This window comes from Hordeum vulgare, chromosome 3H (genome assembly GCF_904849725.1).
Source record: "Hordeum vulgare subsp. vulgare chromosome 3H, MorexV3_pseudomolecules_assembly, whole genome shotgun sequence".
NCBI lineage: Eukaryota > Viridiplantae > Streptophyta > Magnoliopsida > Poales > Poaceae > Hordeum > Hordeum vulgare.
Genome location: NC_058520.1, coordinates 428,882,687 through 428,894,836, shown reverse-complemented (window position 1 = coordinate 428,894,836; position 12,150 = coordinate 428,882,687). Strand labels below are relative to the sequence as shown.

The window sequence follows — 12,150 nt, the reverse complement described above, 5'->3', positions numbered from 1 at the left end:
ATTCATGATCGACCTTTCGGTCTCATGTGTTCCGAGGCCATGTCTGCACATGCTAGGCTCGTCAAGCTTAACCCGAGTGTTCCGCGTGCGCAACTGTTTTGCACCCGTTGTATGTGAACGTTGAGTCTATCACACCCGATCATCACGTGGTGTCTCGAAACGACGAACTGTAGCAACGGTGCACAGTCGGGGAGAACACAATTTCGTCTTGAAATTTTAGTGAGAGATCACCTCATAATGATACCGTCGTTCTAAGCAAAATAAGGTGCATAAAAGGATTAACATCATATGCAATTCATAAGTGACATGATATGGCCATCATCACGTGCTCCTTGATCTCCATCACCAAAGCACCGGCACGATCTTCTTGTCACCGGCGCCACACCATGATCTCCATCAACGTGTCGCCATCGGGGTTGTCGTGCTACTCATGCTATTACTACTAAAGCTACATCCTAGCAAAATAGTAAACGCATCTGCAAGCACAAACATTAGTATAAAGACAACCGTATGGCTCCTGCCGGTTGCCGTACCATCGACGTGCAAGTCGATATTATCTATTACAACATGATCATCTCATACATCCAATATATCACATCACATCGTTGGCCATATCACATCACAAGCATACCCTGCAAAAACAAGTTAGACGTCCTCTAATTTTGTTGTTGCATGTTTTACGCGGTAACCATGGGTATCTAGTAGGATCGCATCTTACTTACGTAAACACCACAACAGAGATATATGAGTTGCTATTTAACCTCATCCAAGGACCTCCTCGGTCAAATCCAATTCAACTAAAGTTGGAGAAACTGACACCCGCCAGTCATCTTTGAGCAACGGAGTTACTCGTAGCGATGAAACCAGTCTCTCGTAAGCGTACGAGTAACGTCGGTCCGAGCCGCTTCGATCCAACAATACCGTGGAATCAAGAAAAGACTAAGGAGGGCAGCAAAACGCACATCACCGCCCACAAAAACTTTTGCGTTCTACTCGAGAAGACATCTACGCATGAACCTAGCTCATGATGCCACTGTTGGGGAACGTCGCATGGAAAACAAAAAATTTCCTACGCGCACGAAGACCTATCATGGTGATGTCCATCTACGAGAGGGGGTATTCGATCTACGTACCCTTGTAGACTGCACAGCAGAAGCGTTAGTGAACGCGGTTGATGTAGTGGAACGTCCTGACGTCCCTCGTTCCCCCCCGCGAACCGTCCCACGATCTGTCCCACGATCTAGTGCCGAACGGACGGCACCTCCGCGTTCAGCACACGTACAGCTCGACGATGATCTCGGCCTTCTTGATCCAGCAAGAGAGATGGAGAGGTAGATGAGTTCTCCGGCAGCGTGACGGCGCTCCGGAGGTTGGTGGTGATCTAATCTCAGCAGGGCTCCGCCGAGCTCCGCAGAAACGCGATCTAGAGGTAAAACCGTGGAGATATGTGGTCGGGCTGCCATGGCAAAGTTGTCTCAAATCAGCCCTAAAACCTCCGTATATATAGAGGGAATAGGGGGAGCCTTGCCTTGGGGTCCAACGACCCCTAAGGGCTTCGGCCGAGCCAAGGGGGGCAGCCCTCCCCTTCCAAACCGAGTCCAACTAGGTTTGGAAGGAGGAGTCCTTCCCCCTTTTCCCACCTCCTCTTTTTTTCTTTTCTCTTTGATTTTTCTTCCTATGGCGCATAGGGCTCTTTTGGGCTGTCCCACCAGCCCTTAGTGCCACCCCCAATGCCTATGGGCTTCCCCGGGGTGGGTTGCCCCTCCCAGGTGAACTCCCGGAACCCATTCGTCATTCCTGGTACATTCCCGGTAACTCCGAAAACCTTCCGGTAATCAAATGAGGTCATCCTATATATCAATCTTCGTTACCGGACCATTCCGTAAACCCTCGTTACGTCCGTGATCTCATCCGGGACTCCGAAAAACATTCGGTAACCAACCATATAACTCAAATACGCATAAAACAACGTTGAACCTTAAGTGTGCAGACCCTGCGGGTTCGAGAACTATGTAGACATGACCCGAGAGACTCCTCGGTCAATATCCAATAGTGGGACCTGGATGCCCATATTGGATCCTACATATTCTACGAAGATCTTATCGTTTGAACCTCAGTGCCAAGGATTCATATAATCCCGTATGTCATTCCCTTTGTCCTTCGGTATGTTACTTGCCCGAGATTCGATCGTCGGTATCCGCATACCTATTTCAATCTCGTTTACCGGCAAGTTTCTTTACTCGTTCCGTAGTACAAGATCCCGCAACTTACACTAAGTCACATTGCTTGCAAGGCTTGTGTGTGATGTTGTATTACCGAGTGGGCCCCGAGATACCTCTCCGTCACACGGAGTGACAAATCCCAGTCTCGATCCATACTAACTCAACGAACACCTTTGGAGATACCTGTAGAGCACCTTTATAGTCACCCAGTTACGTTGCGACGTTTGATACACACAAAGTATTCCTCCGGTGTTAGTGAGTTACATGATCTCATGGTCATAGGAACAAATACTTGACACGCAGAAAACAGTAGCAACAAAATGACACGATCAACATGCTACGTCTATTAGTTTGGGTCTAGTCCATCACGTGATTCTCCTAATGATGTGATCCAGTTATCAAGCACAACACTATGTTCATAATCAGAAGACACTGACTATCTTTGATCAACTGGCTAGCCAACTAGAGGCTTGCTAGGGACAGTGTTTTATCTATGTATCCACACATGTAAATGAGTCTTCATTCAATACAATTATAGCATGGATAATAAACGATTATCTTGATACAGGAATTATAATAATAACTATATTTATTATTGCCTCTAGGGCATAATTCGAACAGTGTGACGGCGCTCCGGTGGTGGTGATGATCTACTCGTGGAGGGCTCTGTCCGAGCTCCGCAGAAATCCGATCTAGAGGAAGAACTACGTGGTATAGGTTTGAGTTGCACGTGGCAAAGTTGTGCCTCAAAACCCCTAAAACCATTAGTATATATAGGAGGAGGGCAGGGGATAGCCTTGTGGCTCAAGGGAGCCCCAAGGGCGCCAGCCGAAGGAGGAGGTGGACTCCCACCCCAATTCGGTTTGGGGGAAGGAGTCCACTCCTTCCTTCCCACCTCCTTCTTTCCTTTTTTTTTCCTTTCCTTTGGTATTTTCCCTTGTGGCGCCATGTCCTATTGGGCTAGACTTACCAGCCCACTAAGGGCTGGTGCGCCACCCCAGGGTCACTCGGCTCACTCCCGGGTGGGTGGGCCCCTCCCGGTGAATACCCGGAACCCATTCATCACTCCCGGTACACTGCGTGTAAAGCCCGAAACTTTCCGGTGACCAAATGAAATATCCTATATATCAATCTTCGTTTCCGGACCATTCCAGAAACCCTCGTGACGTCCGTGATCTCATCCGAGACTCCGAACAACATTCGGTAACCACACATATAACTCAACTATACTAAAACATAATGGAACCTTAAGTGTGCAGACCCCGCGGGTTCGAGAACTATGTAGACATGACCCGAGACAATCCTCGGTCAATATCCAATAGCGGGACCTCGATGCCCATATTGGATCCTACATATTCTCCGAAGATCTTATCGGTTGAACCTTTGTGCCAAGGATTCATATAATCCCATATGTCATTCCCTTTGTCCTTCGGTATGTTACTTGCCCGAGATTCGATCATCGGTATCCGTATACCTATTTTAATCTCGTTACCGGCAAGTCTCTTTACTCGTTCTGTAATACAATATCCCATGACTTACACTTAGTCACATTGCTTGCAAGGCTTGTTTGTAATGTTGTATTACCGTGTGGGCCCCGAGATAGCTCTCCGTCACACGAAGTGACAAATCCCAGTCTTGATCCATACTAACTCAACGAACACCTTCGGGGATACCTGTAGAGCACCTTTATAGTCACCCAGTTACGTTGCGGCGTTTGATACACACAAGGTATTCCTCCGGTGTGAGTGAGTTATATGATCTCATGGTCATAGAAATAAATACTTGCACGCAGAAAACAGTAGCAATAAAATGACACGATCACATGCTACGTTCATAGTTTGGGTCTAGTCCATCACATGATTCTCCTAATGATGTGATCCAGTTATCAAGTGACAACACTTGCATATGGTCAGAAAACCTTGACCATCCTTGATGAACTGGCTAGCCAACTAGAGGCTTGCTAGGGACATTGTTTTGTCTATGTATCCACACATGTAGCTATGTTTTCATTCAATACAATTATAGCATGGATAATAAACGATTATCTTGAAACAGGAAATATAATAATAGCTATTTTAGCATTGCCTCTAGGGCATATTTCCAACACTACCGTTGATACAAATCGAAATACTTACCACTAGGTTAATGTAAAAACCCTTTGCGTGACCTTTATTGTTGTATGATTTCAGGTAAAAATGTATGCTTCTGTTCAAGCATTGTCATTTTAGAATCAGTTATATATTTATTAACATTCACTCTTCAAATATAAATGCTAATATCTATTTCTTTAGTGTCAGTGTTGGCTAGAAACTTTCAATTTACCTATTTATTCAGCCAATATGCATTTCCTGACCACAACACCACTGAATTTGGCTCTGCATCTGCATGTACTGTAATGCCTTGAAAATGGCCATATTCGTAGTACTGCTCCAAATCGACCTATCTATGCATCTACTTAGGAATTTCCATCGGAAAACAAGTAATTCCGATATTATTGAAGATCTTCTTCTGCACAAGGAGAGTGAAGGCATAGGCACGGGCCGCCGGCGGCCTTGGCCTCGAGCGGATGGGATCACACGACAACAGGGCGAATTCAGAGCGGAGGTTGGGCTCATCGGCTCCTCGCATCAATGGTTGAAGGCCGTTGGCCGGAGCACGCCACAGCAGAACAACCAAGGCATAGCTAATGGTTTGGGAGGGGAAGCGACTGGAGCGTGAAGACAGCTGGCGGCGGACTAGACCGGAGTAGGAAGACGGCTCGCGGCGGACTGGCAGGGCTGGTCGCCTTGCGTTACCCTAGGTCGTGTGCCTGCGTTGTTAGGAGTAGGATGGATTGGCCTGGGCTGTATGATGGGTTGCTGAACCCATCACCATACGATGCCCAGCGACCAGAAGCACATATACATAGTCATAGGCCTGTATAAAGATTTGGGGGCCCTGAAACTTATGGGCCCTATGCGGGCCGCACAGTCCGCACACCTATGGGCCCGGTCGTGCCTTGAGTAGATCAGCAACCTCAAACTTCAACTCTAGCTTCTCTTTGAGAGCTTCTCCTCAAACTTGCTGAACTCTGCATTCTTCAACTCCAAATTCATCTTAGCCTCACTCAACAATTCCTTATCTTTATATTCTTCAACTTCAAGTTCTAGATGACAGTTGCTTGAGCACTTGTCAGGTTGCACAGAAGTTCATACTTCTCATTAAGCTTCTGTGTATCTGCATCTTTCTTGGCAATTTCTGCTGCCATTTCTGCCTTCATATCATCCAACAATTCCTTTCTGCATTGCTGCTGGTATGTGAGGTTAGCCTGCAGATAACTTAAATCCACAACCCTATCCTCCTGCTTATCCACAAGTTGATGCACATCTTGGACTAACTTGTCATAATTTGCATCCAGCCTGTTCTTTTATTCTTCCAGATTGTGAATAGTAAAAGCACTTTCAAGATTATCATTCACCCTAGCAATCTTGCTCTCTTGAACCATTGCCCAAAGCTTCAACAATGCATTCTCCATTGTTGGGGGCCACTCATAATCAACCCATTGAACAACCCCACACTTACGACCTTCCTGGAAAAATAACAAGGCGAAATTTAGTGATCAACCCATTCAACCATTGTCCAAAGCTTCAACTACATTCAAGAGGAGCATATATTCAGCAGAATAAGACTACACCACTGAATCACAGTTATCAAAACAGACTATGTCACTTTAAATAAACAGAGTACTCAAATTAACAAAATCATGTGCATAATTCAATAAGGCAAAAAGCATAGCGGCCCTGCACATGCTAAGAACCTTCTCCGAGTGTATATTCCTTCAAATGCAACAAGCCTCTTTGCTGCCTTCCCATGCTTCTCACAGAACACATCTAGCTCAAGGCCCTTGTAATCCGGGTCCTCAAGTGAGATAGGGACCTGCCAAGCAAAATCAAAGTTAACATCATGTGCAGAGGACGAGGACAAAGCAAATCAAAGGAAATCATCACAACATAGAACACATACACAGAAAAATCCCCAAAATTTCTAAACCTAACCCTAACCCTAGCTCCAATGAATTGACCTGGTTAAATCCATCGGTGGACGAGGACGAGGAATGCATGTAGGGAAGGCTTGAGGTGTCATCACTGCTTTCGTCCTAAAAAAACCATGGCTGCGGCAGCGTGGTGTTGCGTCGACTCACGAGGACGCAAACGACGACGAGGGAGGGACGAGGAGGAAGAAAGTGAGGAGCAACGACCCGACCAGACGAGCGACCGAGCAAGTAACGGTTCGAGTCGGGCCTCGTCCGAGTCAGCACGCGGGCACGCGCACATTAGCCATGGTGGCACCTGACGGGCGGGCACAAACGGTCAGATACAACATCATACACCATTAATACGTATAAACCCTCGTTTTAGTCTTTTTGCAATGTATTGCCCCAGACATGGTACTGACACGCAAAAATCACCAATCTTGATACCAACCTGCTTTCAATGCCTTAATTGTTAATCTCCATGCAATTTACTCCTTTTGAATAAGTAAACGCTTGACAACCCTTTTTTTCCTAGCAATAAGCAGAGCTTTATTTGTGTATAGCATATAAAAAATGCAATTGCTGATTCGTTTACAACCCTCAGTAAAGATGGTGCCACGTCTCGTCAATACAACTCGCAAACAAAAAAAACACAAATCTTCTGCGAAGGGATCCTGGACCCGATCAGGGGATGACATTGCCATAGACTGCTCGAGTTTGTCGCCGTGCTGCCTGCCTTCTCACGGGAGCAGACACAACGGCGAACAGTTGAACGGTGCAGAACACTCAGATTTGCTGCAACTTGAGTAGACCAGAAAGTAGTACTCGTCGGCTGACTTCGTTGCACCATTTGATAACAAAATTTCTAGTAAGTGATAGTAGTATACTTGGACGTGATTACAGCCGTCCCTATGCGTGCGCGCACGGTCACAGCGAGAGCGCAACGAGGATGGCCTGGCGGCACCGCGCGCGCGCCGTCTCGACGCGCTCCTTGACGGTCTCCTCCTTGACGGCGGCTTTGACCATCTCCACGTCCATCTCCACCAGCCGCAGCACGCGGAAGAGCTCCGTCGCCACGCGCTCGTCCACGCCGCCCTCGGCCATCAGGATCTCCGCCTCCTCCCGGGCGCGCTCCGTCACCACGCCTGCCACCGTGCCCAGCAGCGCGCCCGACCCGTACCGCCCGCGCTCCATCAGCCCCTCCAGCTTCTCCAGAAAGTCGGCGATGGCCCACCCCTTGGGCTTCTCCAGGGGGAGATTCTTGGTGCGCTTCCACCCGATCTCGTAGTTGGGCGGCTCCTCCTGCGTCAGCGCCGTCCGGCGGAGGCGGCCGTCCGTCGAGATGGCCGATGGCACGCGCCGGACCACAGAGAAGGACGTGGTCGCCGTTGCCGAAGGCGGAGTCTCGTCGTCGGGGATGCGGTGGGGGTTGGCGTCGGCCTCATCGGGAGAGGGTTCTTGCTCCTGGATGCCCTCTTGCTGGGCAGGCTTTGGGGTGGAGGTCGTCGGTTTGGGCGCCGCGGTGCAGCATACGGCGGCGATGGGGGTGATGGGGACTTGTGGTTTGGGAGTGGAGAGGAAAGGTTTGGGAGGGAGGAGAGGGCGGAGGAAGGAGGCGGCCATGGCGGATGAGGCGTGGTGGGAAATAGTGAAGCGAATGGCTCTGCAGTTTTCACGTGATGGATAGGTTTGGAGATAAGCTTACAAATGCGCTCTGTCGCCGCGCGGGAACAGAGAAGAGACATCACGCTCGAGCTGAGACTAAAAAGTTTCTTTTAGTCCTTAGGTAAAAAAACAGGAGAGACTTTTCCTTAAAAAACTACAAAAAGATTCTATTGAAGGGACTTTTTTCTTTAGTCCCTGGGACTAAAAAAAAGTCTAGTCCCTGAGAAAGAAACACCACCTGAGATCCTTTGACATACTCCTCCCATCTGACGGGAGCGAGAGGAAACTATGGAAACAGGAGCGAGAGGAAACTATGTGTTAGACTATATATACATACCTCGTGTATACATATACTGTACATTGTATTCTACCCTTTGGGTATCCTTATATAATGAGATAGCCACACCCCGTTTAGGGTGTCGAGCACTTCCCAAACATTACGTCTTACATAGTATCAGTTTAGGTTACGATGTCTTCCGCTGCACCGCCACCGCCGACCTCTGGCGCCGGCCCTCGCTTCCGCGTCGCCGTTCCTCGCCTCAAGGCCTCTCGCGACGGCCTATGGGGCCCCTACGTCGCCCCGCTATCCGATCGGATCGGATCACACCGCCCAGCCTGGGGCTGCGGCCTCCTCTGGCGCGCCCCCACCCGTCCATGGAGCCCCGCCGCCATCGTCGCCCTGGCCGGTTCCACCCTACGGCGCGCCGCCTGTGCCGCAGCACTATGTTGTGCCCCCTCCGCCCAACTATGGAGCGCCTCCACCGTACCAGTACGTGCCGCCGCCGACGACGACGATCTACTCGACGGCTACACCGCACCACTACCCGCCGCCGACGGTCTACCCTGCGCCATCTCAGCCGCCCCAGGGAGCTGCGGCTGCGTCGTCATACGGGGCCCCTGCCGTGGAACCCTACTCGGTGGCTGCTGGTCATCCCGGGGCGGCCCCGTCGCTGGGCTTCTATGCCCCTCCACCTGTGCATGCTGACCCGGCCGCGCTGCCGTCACCGTTCTACTTCTCGCATCTACTGCCGGTGAAGCTTGCGCCGGACAACTACTTGTCCTCGCGTGCACATGTGCTGCCTCTTCTGCGGAGTCGCTACCTCGAGGGCTACGTCGACGGCTCTATTCCGTGTCCGCCGCCTCATCACCCGGCATATCACACATGGGTGGCTCGGGATCAAGCCATCCACTCCGCCATCCAGTCCTCGCTCACCCCGAGCGTCTCATCGCTGGTCATCTTCGCCGCTACGTCCCGGGAGGCATGGGTGGCGCTTCACACAAGCTTTGCCTCCCAGTCTCAGATGCGTGCTCATTCCATACGCACCGAGCTGGGTGAGACTAAGCTTGGTGAACTCAGCATCACGGACTACTTCAACAAGATGCGGGGTCTAGCCGACACGTTGGCCTCCGTTGGTCAGTCGCTACAGGATGAGGAGTTCACCACCTTTGTGCTTAACGGGCTTGATGATGATTATGACAATCTTATTGAGAATGTCCACGGCCGTGATGATCCGCTACCATCTCGTGAGCTCTATGCACGGCTCCTTGGCCGTGAACAGCGCATCAAGGCGCGCCGCGTCTTCCCCGGCTTCGCCTCTGCCAATGCCGCGACTCATGGCAAGCCCCCGCGGTCATCTTCTTCCAACAACAGACCGGCTTCGTCCCCACAACCGGCTTCACGGGGCACTGCGCCGACCATCACGGGCGGCAATCGGCCGGTGGCGTGCTGCTCCTCTTGTGGCGCTCCGCAGGCCTGCCAGCTCTGTGGAATTGAGCGGCACATTGCCTCTCGCTGCCATCGTCGCTACAAGCAAGACTTCCTTGGCCTCGGCAACAATGGCAAAGGGAATGACAAGCAGGCTGCTGCTGCGGTGACAAGCTATGATTCTGGACGCACACCATCTTACTCCATTGATCTTGCTTGGTACATGGACACTGGCGCCACCAACCACCTCACCAGCGAGATGAGCAAGCTCTCTACTCAGGAGCCATATCGCGGTCATGATCGGCTCCACACCGCCAACGGAGCAGGTATGCGCATCTCACATGTTGCTCAGGCCTCTCTCCTTACACATAATTTTTGCCCATTACATCTCTCCAATGTCCTTCGAGTTCCCTCCGCTACGCGCAGTTTGTTGTCCATTCCTCAACTTACTCGTGATAATAATGTCCTTGCTGAGTTTCGCCCTTTTCGTTTCTTTATCAAGGACCGGGACACGAGGGCCATTCCGCTTAGCGGTCGCCTTCGCCATGGCATATATGCTCTTGATGCGCCGCCACCACCCTCCACGCTGTCTTCTCCCCAGGTGTTCAGTAGTGTACGTGTGCCGTCTACACACTGGCATGCACGCCTTGGTCACCCGGCGGCCCCCATAGTTCGACATATCTTGCATCGTCATGAACTACCAGTTGCGTCCAATAAAAATGCTGAAACTATCTGTGATGCCTGTCAGCAGGGCAAGAGTCATCAACTTCCGTTTTCGGAGTCCATTCGTGTTGTGAAACATCCTCTTGAGCTTGTGTTTTCCGATGTATGGGGTCATGCCCACACATCCGTGAGTGGTCACAATTATTATGTCAGTTTTATTGATGCTTACAGTCGGTTTACTTGGCTATATCTTATTAAGCGCAAGTCTGATGTATTTGATGTTTTTGTTCAGTTTCAAGCCCACGTTGAGCGTCTCCTTAAGCACAAAATCATCCATGTGCAATCCGACTGGGGGGGGGGGTGAATACCACCACCTTAACTTGTTCTTTAACAAGCTTGGGATCTTGCATCATGTGTCATCTCCTCATACACAACAGCAAAATGGAACTGCCGAACGTAAGCATCGTCATCTTGTTGAAACGGGACTAACCCTACTAGCTCATGCTTCTGTCCCATTTCGGTTCTGGAGTGATGCTTTCTCCACAGCCTGTTTTCTTATAAATAGGCTTCCCTCGAGACTTCTAAAAATGCAAACCCCACTTGAACTCCTACTTCATGAAATCCCAGATTACACCTTTTTCAAAGTGTTCGGGTGTGCATGTTGGCCTCACCTACGTCCGTATAACAAGCATAAGCTCGAGTTTCGGTCCAAGAAGTGTGTTTTTCTAGGATATAGTTCTCTTCACAAAGGGTACAAATGCTTACATGTCCCTACCAATCGCGTCTACATCTCTCGTGACGTTGTGTTTGATGAGAACGTGGTCCCCTTTTGCACACTTCCTACTCCCTCTACCTTTCCTACATCACAAGTGCCCATGTATATACCTTCGCCTGGCCAATTTGTTGATGTTGCATATACCCCTGCGTTGCTTCCTAATCATGCTGCAGGTATTGGACGTGGCGCTCGCCTGGAACTACTTGAGGAAAGGATCCCGGATGAGCCTCCTGCTCAGGCCGTGCATGGGCCATGCATAGCGGGTGGAGTCCGCCCCGCCCGCCAGCCCGTCTCTGCCTCGCCCGTGGAAGCCCCTCTACGCGACGTGCCTGCGCCATGCATAGCGGGTGGAGCCCGCCAGCCCGTCACCACGACGCGTGGCTCCACGCTGCTCTCGCCCGGCCCGCTGCTGGCATCGCCGGCGCTAGCTGAGGCTGCCTCGCCAGGCTCTCAACCGGCCTCACCTGTGTCGGCCGCCGCCACGCCCGGCTCCCAGCCGGCCTCACCTGGGCTGGCTGCTACTTCGACGGAACCCGAGCTGCCGACCAGCCCTGCGTCGGCGGTCTCGTCTCCATCATCTCCCGCACCAACACCGCCTGTACTGCCTGCTATCACGCATCGTCCTCGAACACGTAGCCAATCCGGTGTTCTTTGTCCAAAGGAACGCACGGATGGTACGGTTGCGTGGCTGGCTGCGTGTATGGCTCATACTGCTGCTGATCCCACTGCCGAGCCTCGTCATTTTCAGGCTGCACTCAATATTCCCCACTGGCGTATGGCAATGGAACAGGAAGTTCAGGCTCTCCACAAGAATAACACTTGGCGCCTTGTTCCTCCAGTTTCTGGTGTCAACGTTATTGATTCCAAGTGGGTTTTCAAAGTCAAACGACATGCTGATGGCTCCACTGAACGCTACAAGGCACGGCTAGTTGCAAAGGGTTTCAAACAGAGGTATGGTCTTGATTATGAAGACACGTTCAATCCAGTCATCAAGCCTAGTACCATTCGATTGCTACTGTCTCTTGCTGTTACTAGAGGATGGTTCCTTCGTCAGCTTGATGTACATAATGCTTTTATCCATGGAGTTTTGGAGGAGAAGGTTTATATG

At 50.7% G+C, this 12,150-nt stretch overlaps 1 protein-coding gene across 1 annotated transcript; it reads right to left on the bottom strand.

Moving 5' to 3' along the window:
- Positions 1 to 6,757: 6,757 nt before the first annotated feature.
- Positions 6,758 to 7,955, bottom strand: LOC123440089. Its single transcript, XM_045116670.1, has one exon. The coding sequence runs from the start codon at positions 7,855 to 7,857 to the stop codon at positions 7,162 to 7,164; it is 696 nt and encodes a 231-aa protein (XP_044972605.1). The 5' UTR covers positions 7,858 to 7,955; the 3' UTR covers positions 6,758 to 7,161.
- Between the last annotated feature and the right edge of the window lie 4,195 nt (positions 7,956 to 12,150).

Coding starts and splice junctions, on each gene's coding strand:
- LOC123440089 (XM_045116670.1), bottom strand. CDS start 7,857: ATGGCCGCCTCCTTCCTCCGCCCTCTCCTCCCTCCCAAACCTTTCCTC.